Genomic DNA, 24659 nt, shown 5'->3' on the forward strand with positions numbered 1-24659 from the left:
TCTGTCAACTTCCATGGAGTGCTACTGCCTAAAGGACGTTAGAGCTGTGTATGTGGGCTTGTGGAAGGGAAAAAACTTAAGGTTAATGGTACTTTCATAACGGTTCTCTAAGTAGCATGAGTGAGTTGTCTGTAGATTCCCAAGCCCATGTTATATCTGATGATATGTACAGTTTAGTGATTCAAACATGCCCCTTTACAACAGCAGGGCTTGACACTAACTTTTTTCCCAAGGAGCACATGTGCTCCTAAGTTGAAAAAGTAAGGAGCACACAAAGAACTTTAGGGACACAATGTAAATTGATCAAATAATGTGTTTTCCATAATAAACGTGATGCAAATAGACATTTACAAGCAAAATTATTTAATGAATTTGTATACAAAATGTACAGAAAGGTAAAATCATCAAGTTTTGAAAAAGTGTTGCAATTTAATTTTGTCTTTAATGTTATTATCTTATATATATTATCTTTGCAATATTATTATCTTATATAATGTTATTACTATCCTAAAACATTCTCCAGGTCCTCTGAAACTCTGCAGGACTTATTTCCACCCTGCCCAGCAGCGGTACCGTGGCTAACGGTCCCTTACTGCGGGGAGAACGGAGCAGGCTTCCCCGGAGGTCCGCCGCTTTTCCCGGTCCGTCTCCTCCGCCACACTTTGACTTATTCCCACCCAGCCGACAGCCCCGCAATGGAGAACGGTCCCTAACTGCGAGGAGAACGGAGCAGGCTTCCCCAAAGGTCTGCTGCTTAACCCGGTCCGTCTCCTCCACACTTTGACTTATTTCCACGCTGCCCAGCAGCAGTAGCTTGGAGAACGGTCCCTCACTGCGGGGAGAGGGGAGAGGGCTTCCCCGGAGGTCCGCCGCTTAACCTGGTCCGTCTCCTCCGCCACACTTTGACTTATTTCCACCCTGCTGACAGTGGGACTTATATTCATTGTGCTGACAGTGGCTTGGAAAACCGCCCATAACCGTGTCACACGGGGAAGAGGGAAGAGGGAAGGCGGCTGGAGTTCCTCCAATATTTGCGGTTAGATTATCATATTTTTTTTACTGACAAAAATATAGGCTGCTTCGGCTGATTTTTTTATGCGCACATGTGCCCCTAAATATTTTTTACAGTTCGCACACCTATTTTTAGTCACAAATGCGAGTGAAACGCTCACACCGTCGAGCCCTGAACATTCAACATTTGTTCGGAGAACCCATAATGCTGTTTGTATTCTGGAAAGTGGAAACTAGTTAGCCGCCCTTGCTAACATGTCTACTGGACATTACATGTTAACACCAGCTGAGTTGTCAGTGGCACTCTCCTGTTGTCAATGAGATAACAAATGACCAGACTGTCAAATCTCCCTCTATGGTGTAGTTCTGTAACCGCAGTGCACCCTATATTACCAAGTTGTTAGAATTAGGACATGAAGTGATGAACAGCATCACAAAGTAAAGCAGGGGAGGCTCACATTCACACCCACTGGAGATGACCAAATTTGACCAAGTAAGTACAAAAGTCCCCCAACAGCAATATGTGTCCACTGATATAGCAGAAAAAATGGATTTTGATTTCAGTTCAAGTATAAGCTCACAATTTCGTCTGTGTAACACTGCCTCCTTACTCACACCTTCTTTTAAACTGCCTCTTCCTCCCTCCATCTCCCTCGGTAATGGTGATGTATTATTCGCTTGGTACCAACCTTCCTTGGATGAATACAGATGATAGATCAATACAAGATAGATAATACAGATAAATACAAGCAGCACAAGATGAAACAGAAACTGGGAGGAAGAGCGAAAGGGGAGGGTTTTCTCTTCATTCGTCTCATCTGTTTGCGGTATAATTAATTTATCACCTGTCCCGGGACATCAGTCGAGAGAAATAATGTATTATGTATGGCGGTATCGGTGTAAGAAAATGAATAAAAAAGAGGACGGGGAGGAAAAAAAAACAGACTCTTCCTTCTAAATTCTAAACCGTCTCGTCTGTATAGATAAAAGGATTATTTATGCTTTCAGAGCGAGCGCTGGCCCTGCCATGTTGACTACTCCACTGCTCATTAACTGAATACCAGTCAACCTTTGGGGTTACAAGCAGCTTAAGTGTCTGCACTTAGTCTGGAGGGGAGAAACGAGACAGAAACCAGGCACGGGGCCTCACCCTTTCTCATGTCTCTAATTTCCATCAGGGCAATGTAGCAGTGGACACAGCTGTGATTGGAACAGACTTTTTAACACATACAGCACACTGAAAATCCAGTTAGTACCTTGGATCGTGTCCTGTGGACTGAGAACTTGAAATGGGCTCTTATCACGATTTCTACAAATTTGAATAATCAATGGAATGATAAATAGAGCAAATAATCATTAGCTGCGGCCCGACAACAGGCTAGAAGACGAGACACAGCTTTTACAGCATGTCTTTCTCTAACAGGGTTTAGAGTCTGGTCTCTATTTGTTGTTTGTAGCTCCACTGTGGAAGAGGATGTCTATGTCTTTAGTACTTTTAGGAATAGGGTTGGGTCAATGCAAACATTTTCAAACAGGTTTGATATTTAGAGCCTGACCTGACCGGTATACCTAATTTTACCACTAGGTGTCGCACTTGAGTTGATGACAGTGTGTCCCAACAGCAAATGAGTGTCTGACCATCGGACCTCTCTGTCCACAGTGAATCCATTAAATACGCATTTCTGTTACGTGATGTAAACAAACGACGTAAATATCAGCTGTGTGCTCGAGATCAGACTGGAGACGTACCTACTTAAAAGACCGGTCAGTAGCCTACTTGCTATCTTCTTACATTTGTACTTTTTAAACAGATAAACATTCTAAATTACGATATTTAAAGGAAATGACAATTACCAATGGTCATTTACCAGAAACTTTTTGTTGCCTGGCAATCAGGTTTTTGTGCTTAAATAAGAAGGCATTGTACAGATAATTCCTTATTCCAATTTTTAATGAATCAGCCATTTGTTGTCCATGGTGGTACGATTAAAATTCTGTTCAAAATGGTACGCTGTGTCGCTCAGGGCCTGGTCGGACACCTCTTTCGTCAGATTCAAATCCAAACTGTTGCCATACTGGCGAGGTTCTAGGTTTCCTGAGAGACTAACTCTGCCATGTCTCATCTAGTCACCCCAAAAAACACATGAACTTTCTAGAAAACAAACAATATGTGTGCCACTCTTCCCCCTTCCACCTCAACTGATATGTGATCTCCTTCGTGTTGCCGTGCTCGGCTCACAGCCTGTCAGATACTAAAGGCTCCATTAGTCTGTTTGTAAGTAAATATGACTGTGTTTATCTCATTGTCATAGTAATACTAACTTAATAAAAGTTGGATTTAGCACGTTGATGCTGGCGGCACAGGTTGCTGATGAAGGCTGCTTTTAAATTTGCCAGAATATGCCGTAATGACAAATACCTGTTCTGCGGTTTGCGTTAAATCAAAATAATTTAAGCTTGTACAACAAACCAGACCATCAAAACCTGAAATCAACCTGACTCTATTTAAGAATTATACTTTAAAATAGAAAACCAAACTGCACACATACATACACATCTGATTCCAGTTAAAATAAAACACTTAGTGCCAATTTATAGCACCCTGACAAATAAAGGTGAAATATAAATGCGGTTGCGAGCTGTCATCTCTGCCCTCATTTACACTTTCTCATCCCTGGCAACGCCTGCCAGTTTCATCAGCAGACTACCTGGTGTGCCTTCGCTGCATGGAAAGCAGTATGAAACTGCCTGATTTCAACTTCTTGGTTGACGAATTTCTGTCAGGAATATGAAGGATGCCGGTAAAAAGGTTGTCAGGTACACAAATCAGCAAAGCTTTTATTATTCAGTAGGAGCACAAACATCCGAAGCTTGCCCTGACAGCAGCCCTCAGCTGCCGCACTTCATGTTTTGGGAAGGCTGTGTGGCTCTTTGGGGAGTCGTGGTGAAAACCTTAATTAACAAACGGGATCATTTATTGCCTGGTGCTTATCATGGGTGAGCATGCGGTGACTATGGCGCAGCTTATCATGGAGGAGCATGTGTTCACCATCTTTAATGATCAGAGGTGCATTTGTCACATTGGCTCCCCTGCCAGGTTTGCCAACTCTAAAGAAAAGGCGGCCCGTGCAGGCGGTGGCCTTGAGTTTTGTGCAAGAGAGCAGCTTGCGAGCTTTTGTTGATTTTGTGTGTGTTTACAGATTGTAGTCGAGGATCTTTTGACCTTGGATGGGAAAATGTTTTGCCAAAAATACAATGGCATTAGTCAAAACCTGTCAAACAGCATGGTTTGGACTAAATCTTAGAGAGAAGATAAAAAAAAAACCATGTATGAGCAGGAAACAGTTCTTCTCTGCAGATGAAAAGCATGTATCGTCAGAGGAAAAACTGTTCTTTGGATCTTATAAATTAAAGTAATGGAACAAATCATATCATATTATCTTACTTAGAATTGTTAACCTTTATTTAAATGGATTTAACCAGACGTCTGGGAGCTCTGGTATCACACCAGAGCTAGAAAAGCTATGATAACAAAACCCCTAATGACATCACCAACGTTTGATTTGATTTGATTTCACTTTATCATCGCAAACGATCTGAAATTTGTCTAAACTCCCAAGATGTCAACTGTATCACATATGAAATAACGCTGTAAGAAAACTATACTACCATCACTTCAAATCACACCAGACATATAGAAAAAGTGGATGCAGTGCAACAAATTATCATTCCCCTTTCATTCAGTGTTCGGCTCAGGTACACTGAGGCTAGTTAGACGCCATACTCTGATTTAATAGGTTTACAGAATAAGGGACAAAAGAGCATTTAACATCTACAACACGAACATTGCATTTTAAAGAAGAGGATAATGTTGATGACATTAGAGGAGGAGATGGGGACTAACGAATAAATTAAAGGGAAACAAACACCATAGCATGCCAAGAGTCAGTGGACTGTGTCAATATAGCTACTAGCGTCTGGTTTATTGTAATTTCTTTTTCATATCCTCCCCATGTTGCAAAAACATTCAGATTTAATGAATGTCAAACCCCTCAGACCACCAGGAACAAACCACAGGCACTCCAACTGTCAATATCTCCGAGAGCAAGCAAGCTGACAAGCCAATTGACAAGGTTTGCTCACAAAACACAACATTGGGGCATAAAAATTCACACAGTGCTCTCACATACGCCCATTTCAAACCAAAGGCAGGCTTTTATTCGGCAAATAACCCCAGACAAACCTTACCTGCCTGGCGAGAAAGAGGTGAAGTGAATGAAAGAGGAAAATCGAGCATTTACAAAGCCATGAGAGCCGGTGTTTTTCTCAAGAGTTGGTGGATCAAACCAGGAACAAAACACAACTGAATAATAGATTTCCTCAGGTGGCAACAAAGATGAATCCAATGGGATGTCCAAGTTGCCACAAGTAGTAGTTTACTAACATATCAGCAATGCTAGTCATCACCATATTACTTTTGTCCACACTACAACGTATTGACTAATAAATTTAAGCTACAGCTGCAGGTATTGAGCAAATAATTTACCTTCATTGATTAAGGACAAGAAAACAAAGAGATATTGAGAATGCAACACATCTTCAGACATAGTGAAGTTCTCTTCCCAGTGGCTGACTCCAGAGCCTGAACAGAATAATCATCTGCAGGTAATAAAACTAAAAGGAGGAATCAAGAATGCATCTGCGGCAGGTTTCCAGGTTGTTCCCAGGTTGCTGTGACCTATGCAGCTGACCCTCAGATCATACACCCCAAGGGGAGAGATAATGAGCAATGTGCTCAGCAGGACTCAACTCCTTTTAAGTGACTACTATCCTGGATACAAGTTCTCACTCCTCCTGGCGTGGTAGCTTGTACCGAGTCCCCTGATTTAGCTTGTTACATTCACAGTGTGATTGTTTTGTAGCAGCAGAAGTGAAGCTGTGCGAACTTCTCAAGTCGGAGAGGACAGGTTGGGTTTAAAAACAATGAGACCATCCACAAAGTGGATGTGACGCTTGCAATGCATGGCAACAATGAAGCAAAGCCTCTATGTGAGCTTCTGAGAGGTGATAGGCAGATACAGCCCGAGGGCCTTTGATATTTTTGAGTTAACTGTCGGTTTCACCCTCTGTCTATTCACTGGTATCAGACAGCTCCTCTCAAAGAAGCCGACGGTGCAATAGAAAGATAATAGGACCCTACGCTGCTACGGTTTGGAGCGTGTGAGAAATTGAGATCTTTTTGGGAAACTGCTGAGCGACATTTTGATAATCCAAGAGAAAGGTCAGTTTTGGGAGCGAGGACGGTGTACAATCTGGCAAAGGTAGCCTTTTCCCTCATGCCTATGCATTAAACCGAGCAGTGATGAGCAATATGAGCCTAAAGATCGAGCAGAAACGAAAAGCTAGATAAAAATACCATCTTGCGTATACAAGAAAAAACTCAAACAATACCTAGTTTTGCACAGTGGATAAGTGGAGAACTTTCAGTGACAGCAAAGAGGAGACTCTGGCACAGGCACTCTCTCTGAGATGTCTCACAGCCCCAAGAGCTGGAGGGGATTATGTAAGTCACTCAGTATACTGGGTCACCCAGTCGTTCTTGATATGCAATACTACTGTACGACTGCTGCGCTCATTACAGAGATTCCCATGCCGTAGATTTGTAGTGTATGGCTAAGTTAAAATCAGCATAGACAGTTAATTGCAATGAGATTTTATACTATCTCATTTTCACAGTGGTTAGAGTTGTATCTGAGTATTGTTCTTTCATTTTCTAACCCGAGGAGACCTACAACCACTAACCGCGTGACTAACACTGCTTTTTAAAGGGAAAGAACAACCTTAAATAGGATTCAGTGCAAACTGATGAATATTAATCAGTAGAGACAGACTGTAGTGGTGATGTCATCTGCTGAAAAAATATGGAGCTGGTCCATAAACAGTGAATAACTGCCTGGATGCTATGTGGCAGTCAGCAGCCATGATGTTTTTTATACCGTTTTTTGTTTTCTGACTCACAGTTGGACGGCCTACATTTCAATAAAACCCATAGGATGACTAATCCACTTAAACAGACAGAGAGTGTCACCTGATTCGTGTCTTTATGCTCTGATTCCTCAGTAAAGAGACAATGCCGACTCTCCACTGATCACTGGAGCATTTCAGGGTGTATTTTCCCTTTAAACCCATGCTAGAGAAAGCCCAACTCTTCTTATGAAGACCAGCCTCTTGCACACAGTTTTTTCTGTTTCTCCACACACAATTGAGTGGGGGAAGGAATATATAATTGTGTGTAGGTGGGTTGGTTTTACTAAACATTAGAGCAAGCCTAGGCAAACAAGATCAGTGTATTTAGCCTTCAAGGCCATTTCGAAACCCTACCACAGCTGAGTGAGTAGATAAAGGCAGCAACTGTCAGGACAGGTAGGATGACTGGCTGCTGCACAACATGGACCCATTGTTTCTCCATAGTGTCAGATTACTCCTTTTGCAGGACAAAACCTGGCTTGTTCCAACTCAGAGCAGATTAAAAAAAAGAGTCTGGCATGTTAAAACTGGTTATGGTGTTATAAAAAGGTGTATTATTAACTACTCTGGTGTTTCGTACTTTTTTATTTTATTTAAATCGACTTAAACATGTTTATCTATTATTAATAGTCACCCCAAGGACGTGTTCCGGAAAATACACCTGCTAACAAATAGTTTAATGAAGTTGCCGCATGCAGTTAAATTAAAACCGGATGTTGAGTGAGGTTGACTTCAAAATAAAAGCGCAGTCATTGTGACAACAGTTGGCGTTGTCTAAAACACGCTATACAAAGATAAAAAACTGTTGTTTCGTATTAATTACTTCTTCAACGTATACTTTTTACCTTAGTAGTTTTATTTATTGGTATTTTGATCTTGTTAAGTGTATTCTGATTTTTATTTTATTTTATTTTTTTTATATCTGACCGGAAATCATATCTTATTATTTCCGGCATTTTGACATTGTTCTAGCATAGCTGTGCTACTGACAGCTGACACCTTCACTGTCCCGACTTCTCTTGTAGTTTAACAACATATTAATTAAAAGGAGAGCCCAGAGTGTTCAATAAAATATATAATAATGCACAAATATGACTGAAATACTCTCTGTACTCAGCGGGCACGGCTTCGTTTCTTGTGTACCAGGAAGAGACACAAACATCCCACCTTTACGGGGTTAAACACACCAAATTAAGCCGTTTAGATGAATATAGTTCACACTTGACGAATGTTTAAGGTGTAATTGTTGGTTGGCTTTATATTGAAGGAGGATACAGCCGTTAACAACTTTGTTTTCTGCCCAGTCCTCGGCCTGTTCCCACATCGCTACTAGTTTCGCAGCATCGCTCCAGTGTTGCAAACACCCACCCCTCCTGCACCATTTCCGTGTTTTATACGGAATCATTTCCACGGAGCCTGTGCCACGTCAATTAAATACGCAGGTTTTGCTGAATTATAACGCTAGACAATAAGACAGTAATAGCAACCAGTAGATAATGAATGGAAAATCCGCTGTGTTGCCAAACACTGCGACATCGTTGCAGGATAACCAGTTAATAAGTGAAAGGCTGCATGACGTGTCTAAATCAATGAGTCCAAGACAAGAGAAATGTGGAGCTAAAACAACACAACTTACCAAGTGCCACCTCGCAGGCTTTGCGCAGTTGCGAATGGTGAGCCTTTTTCACCTCCTTGTCGGCCAGGATCTTTTCCAAAGCTCGTGTAAGGAACATGTTTTTCGTCTTTTTGCCCTCAAACATGTCGCACCGGAATTTGGGGCGAGGTGTGCCTGGTCCCAAGGGGGGCTGCAGCCGCCTCGAATAGAGATGTATTCCTTTACAAATGTCAGCCGCAGAGCCCCTAACAGACAAACATAAATAAACACAGAAGGTGGGGTAAATCCCTCAGATTTCCATTAACGATCTGCCTCCTGCGCCATGTTGGAGAGAGGAAACGACGTCACGTACGTTTGAGAACGGCCGCAGTGAGGCAGCAGGGAGAGAGACAGAGAGGGGAGATGTCATGAGTGTAGTCTTACAGCTAAGCCTGGTGTATAAGCCTATATGGGCTGATTAAAGTCACATGTGAAAGAACTCGCATTAATATATGCATGTTATGAATTAAACAAAGTATGATGGCTTCAATGTGTGCAGGATTTTTTGCTGAATAAAACATTTACAACTTACAATATATGCACATTACACATTATACTTACGTGTGAGACTTTTGTGTGGGGACAGGGGTCACCTCCCAATCAATATTTAGAACGGGTGTCAAACTCATTTTGATTTCAGATGGGCTCGACCAATAAAACCATCGCACAATAACCTGTAAGTGACATCAGTTTCAATATTTTATCTTTTTTGTGTGTGTAAAGAATTACATACATTCTGTAGACCTTCATTATTTATTTTTTTTTTTTTTTACAAAACAGATGAACAGCCTGGGATGTCTTTAAAAAACTGTCATGTCATGGGCATTTGTCCATTCATTTCCTGATACATATTCTTTTGAACTGAAGTTGCTGGTTGACAATATCCTCCTGTGACCCTGTGTCCTCATATGAGGACATCACATTTTGGGTTTACTTGACTTTACACTTCATTCTGCTTGACTTAGACCTGTTGTCCTCGTTCGTGGACACAAAAACAAGATGGCAGCCATCTCTGTGAAGTCAGTCTGCTTCTGATCCTGAAACAAAAGTGGACAAGGTCCAAAGCTTTGGACCAGGCCAACATTTTAAGGTTGAAACTTGTTTATTTATGATTAATAATGTTTGTAGTTTGATATGGTAACACATTTGACCAAGTTTACCAACAGTAACAAGCTAAGAAACTGTTAATTAGGAAGTACTTGTTTGAAGACATTCGAACTTAATAATTGTTGACTGTGTTTAGGTTTTTATACTTATCGGGTCCTACTGATCCCAAGTAGCTTGGAGAAATTAAAAATGCGCTCCAAATAAAAGTCTGGGTCTCAGGAGGATATTTTGCACAATGTTCAATGTCTTTAAACATGGAAATATTTAGTATTCATTATTATATCAGAGAACTGTATTCTGGTTGCGGTGGAAAAGCTTCTGAAGCAGAATTTTACAAGTCAGCATTGTTTAACTTGACTTAGTCTAGTCATCTAGTGGGCTGGATTGGACCCTTTGGTGGGCTGATTCTGGCCCAGGGGTTGTACATTTGCCACCCCAGATTTAGAACATGTGAATATGCCACCTCCAGTAACAACAGTAAAGTACTAGAGGACTTTTATTTTGACAAAATTAAAGACAGTTACAAGATAAATTGATGCAGAAAAGGTACAAACTGGTGCAGAAAAATTCACAAGGCAAAAAGTTAAGTGTTTGATGCTCAAAATGTCCAGAGGGGTACCCCCAAACCAAGCCCAAGCCTGTATTTTCTTTTAACAATTTGTGTAAAAATCTGGTAAACAGGGAAACAAGAAAATGTTTGGTATTTTAACAGACATATTACAGGCAGGGGTGTAAATCTAGACAGTGCAGGCAGTGTTGTTGCATTGGGGCCCATGATGTAGGGGACCCACAGAGAGAGTGGGCCTTCTAACAATGTGTTGAGTGGAGAATGGGCCCTTATGAGTGATTGCCACCTTGAAAGTATGCCTGTGGTGACAGAAGAACTGTCATATAGTGCCATTTGTTATATATGTCTTTGAAAAAGACAAACCCATCTCCATCATGCTTATTATTTTTTTTGTAAAGAAGTCAATAGCATCTATACCAAAATATATGCTTATTCTATAACTGTAAATCATCTATTCTAATAATCAAATATTCTATAACAATAAGTAAGTATTAGCAAATATTAAAATTGTTAAATTAAATCAATAATTTCTTATTTTTGTTGGTATTTTTTGTTCTATATAGATATGCAACAATGATTGACGAGTAATATATATGTTGATGTTATTCATTGTCAAGTCTCTGAACATGTAACAAGACGATATGTGCACAACATGAACTGGGGCCCATCGTTACTACCTTACACCAATGATTATAGAAATTAATAATAATATATTAAATATAATGAAAAGTTTGACATTTACAAGAAAAATAAGTCTTTTTTTGATTCTCTGATCATCATAATTGAAAACAAAGATTTTACACTCCAACATCTCCCGATCACCCATATTTATTTAAAAAAAAATCTATTTTAAAGAGTTAGATTTTTTTTTTTAATGTCACCCCTTCCCATGGACATAGGCATAAATTTCGGGGGGCAACACTTCCCCCTCAATATTTAGATCTTGTGCATTTGTCCCCCCAGTAAAAACACAGAAGCCAAGGACTTTTGTTTTGACAGAAGTAAATATGTTTACATGCAGAAAAGGCACAAATTGGTACATTAAAAAATCACCAGAGTGCAGGAAATTATGTTAGATGCTAAAAATTTTGTACCAAAGGATCCCCAAACCCTCCTGTTTCATGTGCCCCCTCATCAATACCTAAACAAAATCTACACCCTTGCTCAAGGATGAAAAGAAAAACCTTAAACATAGACATTAAACATAATCTTAAAATAAAAATAGCACAGATTTTGTTGCTGTCTGTGGTCATTATGTTGTAAATTTCACAACACCTTTTTATTTAATCCTGCCATCACTTTGCTTCACCTTATCTATAACTGTGTGTACCTGCATGTTTAGTATTGCTAAAGCCTGTTACAGCCTAGTGCAACATTTAGCAAAGTCCGACAGCAAGTACATCCAGAAAATCTGGCAATTTGACAACACAGATTTGGCAGTTGTGGGCGGCAGAGTTCACTTTCACTTTGGGATGTCTTGAATGTCAGTTCCACCATTTCTGAATCCATAAATAAGAGCAGAGCTGCAGAATCAGAGACTGGATATGAAGAGTGGGAAAGAGAAAGAGGAGGACGTTTGGAAGAGAGAATTTGATTTAAAGTGTTGTGCCTGAAGCTATAAACTCACTGACCTGTGACAGCTCAGTGAGTTTATCATAATAAAAAAATACACCAGTAAAATAATGTTTATTATCAACATGTGTACAAAAGATGTACAAAACACAAATATGGGCGACAGCTGTGACATTTTACTGCTTTCAAATAAATAGTAGAGATGTAAGGATGAGATGAATGTAAAAACATGAACATTTATTGTTATATAACAATATCTATTCAAGTCAGATATTGTACATTTATTAGAATCTCTTATTAAGCACATAAGCTGTCAAAAGTAAACATTTCTGACTCTGTCATTGATCCGTACCTGAGTGATGACACAGTGAGCTGCTGCAGTGACAGGTCATTTAATCCAAATCTCAATCTGAACCAAATGAAAAAGAAATCAAACAAAAAAAAAAATCTCAATTTAAACCAAACCCAAGATTGTCAGATGATAGCATATCATATACACCAACAATGTTGCAGTAATAAAGGCATTTAATATTAAGATACTGGCACTTGGTAGGACTATTTAAAAAATAAAAAGCAACCCGAATAAAAACAGTTCTCGTGATTTTGGAAGACATTAAAATCTGAGCTGTCTCTTTAGAGGAAAGTGCTGTTGTATTGTGACAAGTGCTCACGTGACCACCATTCAGCTTATGTCGTGGAAAAGTGTGCATTATTAATAATTTTTGTAAGTCGAGAGCAATTAAGAATTTGGGGAAGGTGTAGAGGATTACATGCTAGAAAGGATTCGAGCTCAGGACACTGACTTTGGACACGTAATGATCTATGTAAACAGGCTGGTCACTAATTAGATTCATGGTTATTGACACCTGCCACCATCAGATCATATTTCATCAGTAAAGGAAAATACGGCTTACAACCCCAAACACGAGAAAGGCAAATTAAAATTCATACTTTGCTGCTTCTCCTCAGCTCCTCACCTGATAATATCTTGGAGGAATATGAAATCTCAGAGGAATATGAGGTGTTGAGATAAGTAACTGTGATGGTGGAGCTCCGGGGACCCACAGTGCGCTCATATATATGGAAATCTGTCCCGATCTGTTTCACACTTCTTAAGCAGACCTGATGCAATGGCCTTCACTGCCCGCATAGTCTCAGTGCAGGTCGGGTTGATCAGGGACTCAGGCAGAAGAAAGCCGAAGTATCCTGTGTCCCTCAACTCAAATGCAAACGCGTATGGGATCCCGTTTCTGTAGGCCCAGTCTATAGAGCTGCCTGAGCTGACATCTGTGGAGAAGTTAAACAAACAGAATAAACTTAGGACAGTATTTTGTTCCATAAGCAGTCATAAATATATTTTCACTATAGTCACATTGTGAATGCAAGACCTTTACTTGCAAGTGCAGTATTGCTATTTTTACTTGGCTATATGATTTGAATATGTCTCCCAGCACTGCTGACAACAAATTGATTCAATTTTAGGTGAGTCTGAAAGCATTTCATTCTTATTGGTGTTACATCTCTGCATTTAGCTCCTCTCAAGGGGAACGTTCAGTACACTGAGTGCAAGACTAAATTGATCGTGTATTTATAGAAAACTGGCACTTCTCCCCACTTCATAACATAAAGGAGGATCCACTTTCCTTGTCGGCAAATGAAAGGAACACAGATGAGGTTGGAAGGAGAGCACGCAGCAGCAGGTACGACATGACAAATAATCCATTCTGTTTTGGTTTCTAAACTTGGAGGGTACAATGAAGACAAAGAACGGTACTCACACAAGGTTGTGGAGGCAGGTCCATATCTGTACCTCACTCCATAGGCAGAGTACAGGGCTGTCACTGCGTTATGAGCTGCCAACTCCTGGACGGTGGAAACAAAAGGCCAGCTCATTCGTGATTGTACATAGGTTTGCAAAGTAGGATTTAATATCAAGTCATTCTAGTTAAAGGAACACTTCACCCCTCAAATGATCAGTTGGATATTAATTACTCAGCCTGTGTTCTGTTAAAGTCAGGAAGAAACTCAGTTTGTTCTCTCATGCATCTGGTGAGCGAGGAATCCAAAAATGGAGTCATACAGGTCTGCAAAACTATATCAAACCATCTGTGTACACACTCTCACACAACCTGTGCAGTATAATCCAAGTCCAAATTTTACATTCATATGCTCAGTTCTTCCCAAACAGACAGCCCTTTCCAACAAGGAACTAAACTAAAAGTGAAACCTCTTCTACCATGCTCTTTTCAAAGCCAGACTCCATTAACAAAAACACTTGTTTGTTTGTGATATATTTGGCGTTGTTGTTTTAAAGGGTTAGTTTGGATTCACCAGAGTAACACAGTAAAACAAACAAACATATTGATCGAGGCAGGGGTAGACCAGCAGCTCTGGTGTTCAGCGAGGTAAAATTACTGTTTTTGTCAATGGAGTTTGGCTTTGAAGAAAGCAAAGACAAGTTCCCTGTTAGAAAGGCCTGTCTCTTTGGGAAGTAATGAACGTACGGCTGGATAAAAGAGATGTGGATTATACTACACAAGTTGAGTGAGAGTTTGTAAGTAGATATTTATTGGTAAACGTGGACCCCAATGACCTCAATTCATCAAGAACTTTTGTAGTTTTTGGATTCTTCCTTCACCAGATGCATGCGAGAAAAACAAAGTTTTCTTCCTGAATTAAATGTAACACATCGTGAGTAACTGATATACAAATAGTCATTTGGGAGGTGAAGTATTCCTTTAAGTACCTCTAACATACCACCGTGCAGTGCACTACTAGAAGTTTAGTTTAGTTTAGTTTATTAAGGATCCCCATTAGCTGGTACCATAGTAAATGAAATAAACTAGTCTTCCTGGGGTCCAGAAGGTGGTGGATATGAATATTATCTTAAATAAAGACTTGTTGGTCAGTAGTTTATTATCAGGCTCTTACCACGCAGTTGAAGTTGGGGATAGTGGCATACTTGTAGGAATAGGGATAAAGCAGCATTTGAGCGTAGGCGTGGATGGATATATAGGCTTTGACGCGCTTTTTGTGCTTGCGCAAGAACTTGGCGACGGCCTTGACTTCAGGTTCAGACTCAGGGAAGGGACCACAGTACGTGTCATCACAGGGATGAGAAGAGGCACCTTCCTCTGTGAAAAGAAAGGAGAAAATAAATGATGCCATTCTCTTAATCACCAGAGAGCATTAAGGGACAAATTACAAATGTGGCTCATGTTTCATTCAGATTTTCTAACCTAATATAAAAGAGGTGCTGCGATCTTGGTTCTTTATATTCAGTGACCACACAGGCAGCTTAAAGAGATGGAGTGATATTGTGGAGGAAAAACTAATGCAGACCCAGACTGAAATCAGCAAAGTCACATTATAATGCCAAGGATAACATTCCCAAACATTATAGGCTGCACTGATGTTTGCGTATGAAAGTCCTTTACAAATAACTAATAATGGTGGTCAATATTGTAAATAATTAGCATGGATTTCAGTCAGGCTGCAAGTTATCACAGAACTAGCTATGTTCTTTTTAATGCAATTCTCTTGTGTTTCCTGTTTCCCCTTCCTAGTGTCTCATGTTTGTTTTCAGTTTGTCTCCATGTGTTTGCTGGGCGTGGCCTTCTGGTTCACCTCCTCCTGCCAATCCTCCTGAGTGCCAGCTGCTGCTGAACCTGTACACCTGAACCTCATCTACAATCATGCCACTGCAGCATAAAACCCCAGCTCAGACATCCAGACTCTGCCAGATTGTTCAGTGTCCTTTGTGGTGCAGACATCAAGGCCAACTTCTAAGTTTTTTGACACTTGTCTTTTTGTGCTTTTGGACCTCAATTCACACTTTGTCCTGTGTTTCAAGTTCACCACGCCGGCTTCGTTTTCGTCTCTTTGCCTCCAGATTAGTGCTGCTCTGTCTTTAGCACCTCAGCCTGCAATGCTTCGCCATTCCAAGCCCACCTCAGCCTTCCTTTCACTCAAGCCTTCAGCTACCATCTTCAAACTAAAATAAACTGCCTTAAACCGTTCCCAGTGAGCTGGTAGTGTTTGCATTTGGGTCCTAAGTCAAACTGTCAAACTAGTCCAGTACTGAAGTGTAATCTTGTTAAATCTCCATCTTTCATATGAATAAATACTCAAGCACGTCCACCTGAACATTTCACTGACAGTAGGGCTGCACAATATACAATTTTATTATCATAATTGCCATGTCAACTTGCATGACAAATACAGAAGAGTGTGATATTGCACTTAGTGATTTTTTTGAGTTAGTTGACAGGGAGTAACACTGCACATTAAAGTGTAATTATCTTTTTTTATTTTATTTTTTTATTAGTGCCTTTTGTGCTCAGTTCCATGTGTTAATAAAAAGAATGTTGGCAATAATTTCCTCTATTTTTTTTTTAATTCAGCAAGCAATTTGTTGTATTTTAGCAGCGTAAGGAAAGCAGAAGAAAGGCTATAATATATATTTATTTCTCACACATGACAATGTTATCCCGATATTCAACAACAGTAAGTTCCCTTGAAGAAAAGCTTTTAATTTAAGTACCCAAAATACCCAATATTTAAGCTAATATTCGATTTCTCTCTGTTTCTCATCTCACATCACATCTCCGTATGTCTGTCTGTACCACAAACATCCCAGCTATAATCTCAGAGCCCTCCTGGAGTGATGATGATTCAGCAGAACCCCCCACCCGCCTCCCACCAGAGACTAAATGACATGAAACACAGACTGTTGTCACCACACAAATATTTTATCCACAGCTTACTCTGATTAATAGTCAGAAAAGACCACATCAGCAACAGACTCCAGGGAGTGCCTTGCCAAGTTGCAGTGAGCGTGTCTCCGTGCGCTGTATGTGTGAGAGCCATTCAATCGATTTTCCGTACATTTCAGCTGAAGTCCAGCGTTATTGAACTCACCACACCATTTGACTTTCCAGTTTCTGTTAGCATCCACTCCTCTGCAGTGGAACTTGTGGTTTTTGGACCGTGTTTTCCTCCAGAACCGATCCTGCAGGGAAAACAAAGACGCTGTCACCACGTATGTCCACTTACTGTCAGACTTATCAAACAAATGGAGCTTCCTGTCATCTCCAAAATAATCCATCTGTCACTCAATCAGCTCCTAAGAGATATTTAAACAGCAGTTGAGGAGCATTTTTCACTGAAATAAGGGCTGCTTAACGACAGAGACCACATCATTGTCTCTCTGATGTTAAGTTTTTCTACTTTGATCTACTTGGACACAAAATGGGAATTTAGTTATTATTCCAAATACATGCATGAATATAATAAAAGTGTTTCTTCTCTGGGCCCAACATGCTGCAAAGTTATCAGAATACGCTGTATGTAGAAAGACCTACAGTACCGTGGTCCAGCTGAAGTGATATCCATCCACGTTGAAGACAGGCATGATGTAGAAGTTGAGCTGGTTCAGCAGTCGTCTCATCACCGAGTCATGCTGGTATGAGTTGATGGCCTTGAATTACAACACAAAAACAGTATAATTACAGAGCACAGATCTAGATTGTGGCCTAGTAATACAATTGCAGGTAATTACTATGCTATGTTTTCATTATTTTGTAACCTTGCACATATTTGCTGTCACAGTTCTTTAAATGCACGACTACAGCAGGTTAATACTCAGACTGTAAACGAGGTGTGAAGATCTGGTCACTGAGCTAATACTGCTTGTACCTGCTCTTTAATCAGACCCAGGCCAAGGTTAATATGCTTTAAGCCTTAAACAAAGATGGCACCCTGACCTCCAGTGGCCAACCTCAGTTACTACATGACAGTTGATCACATTTTAGTGCACAGATTTGAGCCAAGTGGAGCATCTTTGAGTGTTTTTCCCGAGTCAAATGTTTCCCCCTGTTCATTTTTTTTGTCGGTCTGTTTCTGATTTCCTGCTGCTGTTTGTCTTTTCCCTCCCTTATTTACTCACTTCCTACTCCCACTTTACCCTCCTTTGAAGAATTCCCTACTGAACGTGTAAGTTCATGTAAAAGCCTAAAGTGAATTAGTCATGCATTTTAGTTTAAACCGTTGAGGCCAAACATGTGTCTGCAAACAGAAAGACTGTGGAGCACAACAAAACACTGCTTTGTAAATGTTATGGTCCAGTGAACCTAAGACAAGGTATGATTTAAAATGTGCATGTGTCACTTTGAGGTGGAACATGTTTACTTTTAAGTCTCCTCAACAGCAGTTCACTTGGTTACTAGAGATTGAAATATTTCGTTGCATTTGTTTAAAGGTTCTGTACGTGACATTCAGAGCATCACTATAGCAGCAAACCACTATTTGCTATGTAAAGATATTGTGTAATGGTGTCCTGAGCAGATAATGAAGTCACACTCTCTCTGTGTGTGTTGTAATCCAAGCTTCTTTGTGGTTTGCTGTGGTAGACCGGTCCGGCTGCGTGTCCATGTTAATGCATGCGTGTATCCCACTGGTTAGCTCATCGCTGCTGCTTTGCATCGCCCTCATACACCGGTTACTGCTGATATTGGGATGGCATTATGGCGAAAGCATAACACCTACACTTCCCAAGATAGCAAAGGCATGACCTGCCCTACTCTCCATCTGACTGGCTAGTACGTCTTGCCTTTGTTGGTTAGGTTGGTTAGGTTTAGACAAGAGGAGTCAGAATGATTAGGGTTAGGGTAAGAATGAAGGGGTAAGCCAGTCAGGGGCAGAGTAATGCGGGATTTAAACTTTTGCGGTGAAATCTGACGTGCACCTCCTCAGAAATGTACCTACACGTCGTAGTGATGCAAATCTCCTGTCTTTTTTTGTAAGCTGAAACCATTTCTCTCAGTGGAAACAGAGCTTTTATTTACTTAAATTTCACAGATAAGAAACAATAAATTGTGAAGACAATAAAGCCTCCACAAAAATAGCATTTTTAGTCTTGTGTGTGATTTATCCTGGCTTCATATGAGTGGATGAAATCTCTGCTTGTCGCCAGGCTAATTCATACAATGTAAAATGCCATAGGCTTGTGCTAATAACGTTAGCATGTTATATTTGTTTGGAAAACGTGCTTAGTATAAGACAGTTGTTTTGTCGGTGAACCTTGTGAATTGTAATGGAACCAAATTTTGTAACGCTACCTTTGTATTACTCATATGGCTTCTTATGAGTAGAGGAAAAGTCCGCTAGCTGCTAAGTGGCTAATGTGTAAATTGCCATAGGCTTGTGCTAATAACATTCGCATTTGTATTTGTGGGGAAAATGTGTCCAGCAAAAGACAAGTGCTTTGTCTGTGAATGCTGTGAGTTATAATGAAGCTGATTTGTGTACTTCTGTTTGACATTGTCGCTATTAAGCCATGTTTAACGTGTGTTTAATCTGTGTTTTGGGTGTGTTTTGAATTAGCTAAACTTTAGAGCACTTCACAGAAACCCTGACACCGACTAGTGTTTTGGAGGTCTAACTGCAGAGTGACACAAATACAGCAACTCACAAGTATAAATGCTCACAATATAGGCCGCATGCATAGGCTATGGCATATAGGCTCTGCATAGAGCTGACGCACAAGTAGGCCTATAAATCCCCCCTGGTTAACAACATTAGTTTTGTCAGAATCACTGCCGTTGTTTAGAGCTGCTTATGGAGTTAGCACCATTAGCTGCTAGCTGCCAGTTCAGCCCCCTTCATGTTGAGAACTGTGTCTTGATAAGCCTTTTTAAGCCTTTTTTAAAAACCTGTCAGTTGAAGTCTATCATGCAAGAATTCCTTATAAAGGCTGTGACTCAGCGCCCTACACTGATATTCATTGACTTTTCCTTTAATTATCCTAATGCTCTGGCACTGTGTTGCAAATCCCACTCATCTGGCATCTAAGCAGTATAAAACAAACCATTAAAGGTTCTTGCAGTTAATGTCTGGCTCTGGTCTGGTACCGTCCTCACTTCAGAGGGTAGTAACTAAGACTTTAAGGGTGTGACGGAACTTGTGTGAGCGTCTGGGTTATGTTCAACATCTGAACAATAAAGGGTATTCTTCAGTATTTGCATAACTGTGCATGACGAGCGAACAGATGTTCACGTTTTTGTTGAGGACCCCAGAGACCAAACATCACAGACTGCTTGCTACAGGCTGTCATTTAGATATGAGGCACTGTTGAAACATGCACTGATGCAAGCAATGCACAAAGTTCAAACAGTGTTTTAGCATTTTAATTTGCTGGAAAAACAAGGCTACCTCTTTGACAAACCACTGGCAGAAGGCAGGTCCTATCCACTCCCTGGCATGGACGCCACAGTCGATCCAAACAGCTTTCTTCTGATGACGACTTCTCTTTCCTATCTGACAGGAGACAAGCACAAGAGTAGCACAAGTTTGCATGTGTCAGCACCTGTGTCTCTTTGTATGTTATTTGTGTCTCATGCTTCCTCTCCTACCTGAAGCACATAAAGCGGTCTTCCCTCGTACGACTTCCCAATGGAGAACATGTCAACCAAGTCAGAATGGGTTCTGTTCATCTCAAACATCCAGCTTTGGATCTTAAGGACAGAGAATAATGCAGAAGAGCGAATGTCATTCAAGGATTTGTTTACAAAGTTTTCAAGAGCAAATGTGGAAGAACAATAAGACTTGTGCCTATGGAGTATATGCATTTGTGCCGGGTTGTGTCTCTGCCTACACAATGTGTCTGCACACACACACACACACACACGCATGTCTAAGTGTGCATTTTACAGTGAAGGGGAGGATCACAGCTCAGAGTACAAAAGATTTGTGGAGGCTCTCAGGATCTGCGTGTGGAATTCACGCTGCTTCATAGGGCCCGACAGATTCGTGAACCGGGAGCCTGATCGACCTGGGAAAATAAACACTCCACAGCTGTGAAGTGTCTGAAGTAGAGTGCGTGTCTCTGTGTGTAAGAGTGCGAGGCTGTGGGAGAGAGACCTGTGGAATGGGGTAATTGGGAGTTTTGAGAGCACCTTAGAGAGCATGTTTGTTTACTCAGTGTGTGCATTAGATTACAGAGCAGAGCAGAGTGAGAGATAGGCAGGCAGGCAGGCAGGCAGGCAGGTAGACGGTGGGCTTCACATCTACCTCTTCCAGTGAGTGGTAAACCTCGTAGTCATACTGAGACTCTGACCTCCGCTTGCGAGAGGAGCGATATCCCGTCTGCTTTTCAATTTCCTTCTGCAGATTGGAGATAAACACCCTGTGGATGGAAGAGAGGGAGTCACACAGACACATGATAGACATGATAGCCAAGACCATAACACCTTACCAATAACATTAGAACATGTCAGTCATGATGTTCCCAGGAAAACATTGTTTTAATACTAGTGTTTTCAATACTTCTCCTTATGTACATGTGTCACTTTCTAAAAAGGGTTACTTTTAAAAGATTACAAGTTGTAACTACTATGTTTATTATTCTTAAATGTATTAATGCTTTGTAGATCAGTAATAAGCTATTAATTGACACATTTGGGTTGCCTGTTTGGGATGCTGCTGTTTATCCACCCCTTGCATAACTTCATATATTTATAAATGAGTAAGTGAGCCAATAATAAGAAAGAGCCTGATTATTATATTTTCATTAATCATTCGTCTATAAAAAAATGTAAAAACTCTTCAAAAGTCTTTTTTAATTCCTCCAAAAGTCCAAAATTGGAAGACAGTCAGTTAACAATGATATATATGCCAAAATAAATAAATAAAAAGCTACAAATGTTCACATCTCAAGAGCTGAAAGCTAGAAAGTTTGGCATTTTTTCATTACTCTAAAAATGACATAAGCAAATAATTGATTATCAAAATAATGGCTGATTATTTTCCTGTTCATCGTCTAGTCAGTTAATTGACTAACTGATTCAGCTCTTTATATCTAACTAAATAATCGAAGCTTGAAGTTCAACGTTCTATACTGTAAGAAGAAACTATTTGCTTTAACTTAAAAAATTAGCACCCAGGTTTTTGACTGAATTTGAGAAAACAAACTGAGGTAATTTTGTAATGATTCAGTATAAATAATAAATAAATAAATAAATAATCAATTAAGATAAAATTTATTTGACTGGGAAATTCTATTTGTTTCCAGTCGTTACAAAATTACCTCAACTTAAAATTTTAATGCAGCCTGCATGCTTAATTTTCTAAGTTAAAACAAAAAGTTTCTTTCTGCAATGCTTTCTGTGCCTTAATTTGCACCTCATGGTCTTAAGTTATCAAATACAGCCGACTGGTATGGTTACACGCAAAACTTTGACCATATGACAAGTGTGTTTCACAACCTGGTGACCTAAATTTTGCTGTTGCTTTTATAAATAACCTATTTCCCATTTATAAAGTATTGGCAAAAGTCTTAAATTACAACTTACAAACTCTTTACAAAAACATAGTTTACAAGAGTGTGATACCCATGTAGCTACTGTAAAACATAAAACAGCAACATGTAAAATTACTGCATATTTTGTTTATGCTACTTTACACAACATTAACTCTAACTTGATGTGAGGTTTTATCATTTTGATCATTTGTTACAGTACGTCCATGTTTGGCTGCAGTGGCACCGCACTGTAGGTGAATATAATATGTCTGATAGGTGCAGAGGGCTGGTATGAAGTGGTGGATCAGAGGTCCTGAATATATTGTTGACTCATTCTTAACACCAATTATGCAACTGCTCTCTCATCCCTCTTCTTTTCCAACACCCAAACCAGTTTTCTACATCAGCACTCACCCGGTTTGATAGTGCAAACTAGTTATAACACTGCTGTCTATCAGTAAATTAAATGTGCTGTAAATGAGCCAAAACTATAATTATCACCAGCATTGTCTGTTTATAGACTGCTCCTGCGTCTGTTCAGACCCTATGCCTCTGCACTTCCCACTCCAACGTGAAACAGACGATGTAATCTGTTTTTGTAACAGCTATGTGGGCAGCCAGACTCTCCTAAAATACACTTTCTCACGAGGTCCTTACATGTCCATTTCTATCCATAACTGCTTCAATAACATTCAAAAAGCTGCATCATTTCCATGAGAGAAAATGGGATCTTCAACACTTCGCTCCCTCAAAACCCAACCACCTACCAGAGAACGTCCCCTGCAGTGTAAACCACTTTCTCGGTCAATCAACACAGAGAAGAAAAAAAAAACCTCACCCTCAGATCTGCAATTCCACCCTTAGGACAGAGATGACAATGGAATTCTTTCTATCTGCGGCTGCTTTGATAAACTCCATCATTTCAACGTTAATTTTGATGAGGGATGGGGTGGGGAGATGAAAGGGCGGCTTTCTGGAGCAGATTGGGAGAGTACTCTGATGTGTGTTTCTATGTGTCCCAGCTTTGAGGAAGCTCTTTTGCATGCACAGTATGGCCGACTCTGCATGTGCAAATCATATATTCTGGCTGGGGAAAGCTGGGTAATTGCAACGCCCTTTGGATAGCAGATGTGTCTCGGGGTGTAGACACCCTGCTAACAAGATTGCCAAATGTGTGAGAGCATGAATGTGTAATGTGATATGTCTCTGTATTTATTGCTGGCGGTCTCTCCAGTCTTACCGATAATCAATATGTTCCCGCTTTAAGCGTGCACGTAAGCCTCGTGTGTCATTGTGTTTCACATGGACGTCCACTGTGACATTTTGACAGATTAGAGTGGCACTGTTGGGCTGCCAATAGTCCACCTAAAGGAAGAGAATAAATATATTAGATCAGAGGTTACAGACACACACACACACACACACACACACACAGCAGGATTTCATAATGAGGAAAGGAGTGGGTTATTGAGATAAAATCTTCTATCACCGTTATTTTAAATTGCAGTATTAGTGAATAAGAATTACTGCCAGATGGTTGTACGCCTCCGTGAACCAGTGAAGTTGTAGTTACAGTTTACATACACTTCTGCTCAGACTTACATGTACAGTAGCTATGACAGTTCACAATACGTCTATGGATGTTGCTTCCAATAAGCTACATTCTAAAACATGGATGCTTCACACACATCTTCAACCCGGCAGCGCTATATCTATATCTATACACTCAGCAAAAATTTAAGATCAACAACAAAGATTAATGTCACAAATTCAGTATCTGACCAGATGTCTTCCCTTCTGCTACTGAGTTATGATGCTGAGCTATGGCAGGAAGCGTGTTTTTGCAGACCGTTATGATGTCACACTGAAGTTGACTTTTTGGATATAAAATGTCATCACTTCATTATTTTATTCTTGAGACATTTGTTTGAGAGTTTGTCAAAACTAGCATATAAATTCCTGAGTTATGGCCAAAAACATGAGGTAACAGTGACCTTCGGTTCTTCCTTGAATCCAAGTCGCTGTTTGTGTCAAATTTGAGGAAGTTCCCTCGAGACATTCTTGAGATATCACGTCCAAGAGAATGGCGCGGACATACGCCACAGCTGTCGCCAGCACTGAGGCATGAAAATCGTATAAAAATCCAAATTTCTCCACAGCCCTGATGATTAATTTTCAACACTGCCCTCTAGTTTTGTTTAGTCCATAGGATCCCCCATTAGAGTCAACAAACAAGATTTCACATAAAGACAATGCAACCATTACAACTCACAGCACATAACATTACAGAAAAAACAGGACGACACTAAAACACACACACAGACAAGACAAGCTCCTGACAATTCAATAATGACAGGATATGAAATATATTCATAACACACTCCAGTGCAAATCATAATTTCACTCTAGTATTCAATACATTA

At 40.2% G+C, this 24659-nt stretch overlaps 2 protein-coding genes across 6 annotated transcripts in view; both read right to left on the reverse strand.

Annotated features, from left to right (window-relative positions):
- Window positions 1–9004, reverse strand: part of arfgef1 (ADP-ribosylation factor guanine nucleotide-exchange factor 1 (brefeldin A-inhibited)) — a 73642-nt gene extending 64638 nt beyond the window's left edge. For both annotated transcript variants that reach the window (XM_049565234.1, XM_049565233.1), the window contains exon 1: window positions 8675–9004. In XM_049565234.1, coding sequence (XP_049421191.1) covers window positions 8675–8798 — 124 coding nt within the window. In that variant the 5' untranslated portion in view covers window positions 8799–9004. The remainder of the gene's footprint in view (window positions 1–8674) is intronic.
- A 1027-nt stretch (window positions 9005–10031) lies between these two features.
- cpa6 (carboxypeptidase A6) overlaps window positions 10032–24659 on the reverse strand; it is a 29252-nt gene continuing 14624 nt past the window's right edge. Inside the window, exons 3-13 of one of the 4 annotated variants that reach the window (XR_007448261.1) lie at window positions 23477–23601; window positions 21009–21123; window positions 20351–20452; window positions 20151–20255; window positions 17308–17418; window positions 16860–16950; window positions 14871–15073; window positions 13718–13802; window positions 12917–13226; window positions 12292–12348; window positions 10032–11905 (exon numbers count right to left, since the gene is read on the reverse strand). Coding sequence is in view for 1 of the 4 variants with exons in the window: in XM_049565257.1 (XP_049421214.1) it covers window positions 13012–13226; window positions 13718–13802; window positions 14871–15073; window positions 16860–16950; window positions 17308–17418; window positions 20151–20255; window positions 20351–20452; window positions 21009–21123; window positions 23477–23601 (1152 nt within the window). In the remaining 3 variants the exon portion in view is untranslated. Of the gene's footprint in view, window positions 13227–13717; window positions 13803–14870; window positions 15074–16859; window positions 16951–17307; window positions 17419–20150; window positions 20256–20350; window positions 20453–21008; window positions 21124–23476; window positions 23602–24659 lie in introns of all 4 variants that reach the window. The other 3 variants (XR_007448260.1, XR_007448259.1, XM_049565257.1) reach the window with 3 other exon arrangements.

This window comes from Epinephelus fuscoguttatus, linkage group LG21 (assembly GCF_011397635.1).
Source record: "Epinephelus fuscoguttatus linkage group LG21, E.fuscoguttatus.final_Chr_v1".
Lineage (NCBI taxonomy): Eukaryota > Metazoa > Chordata > Actinopteri > Perciformes > Serranidae > Epinephelus > Epinephelus fuscoguttatus.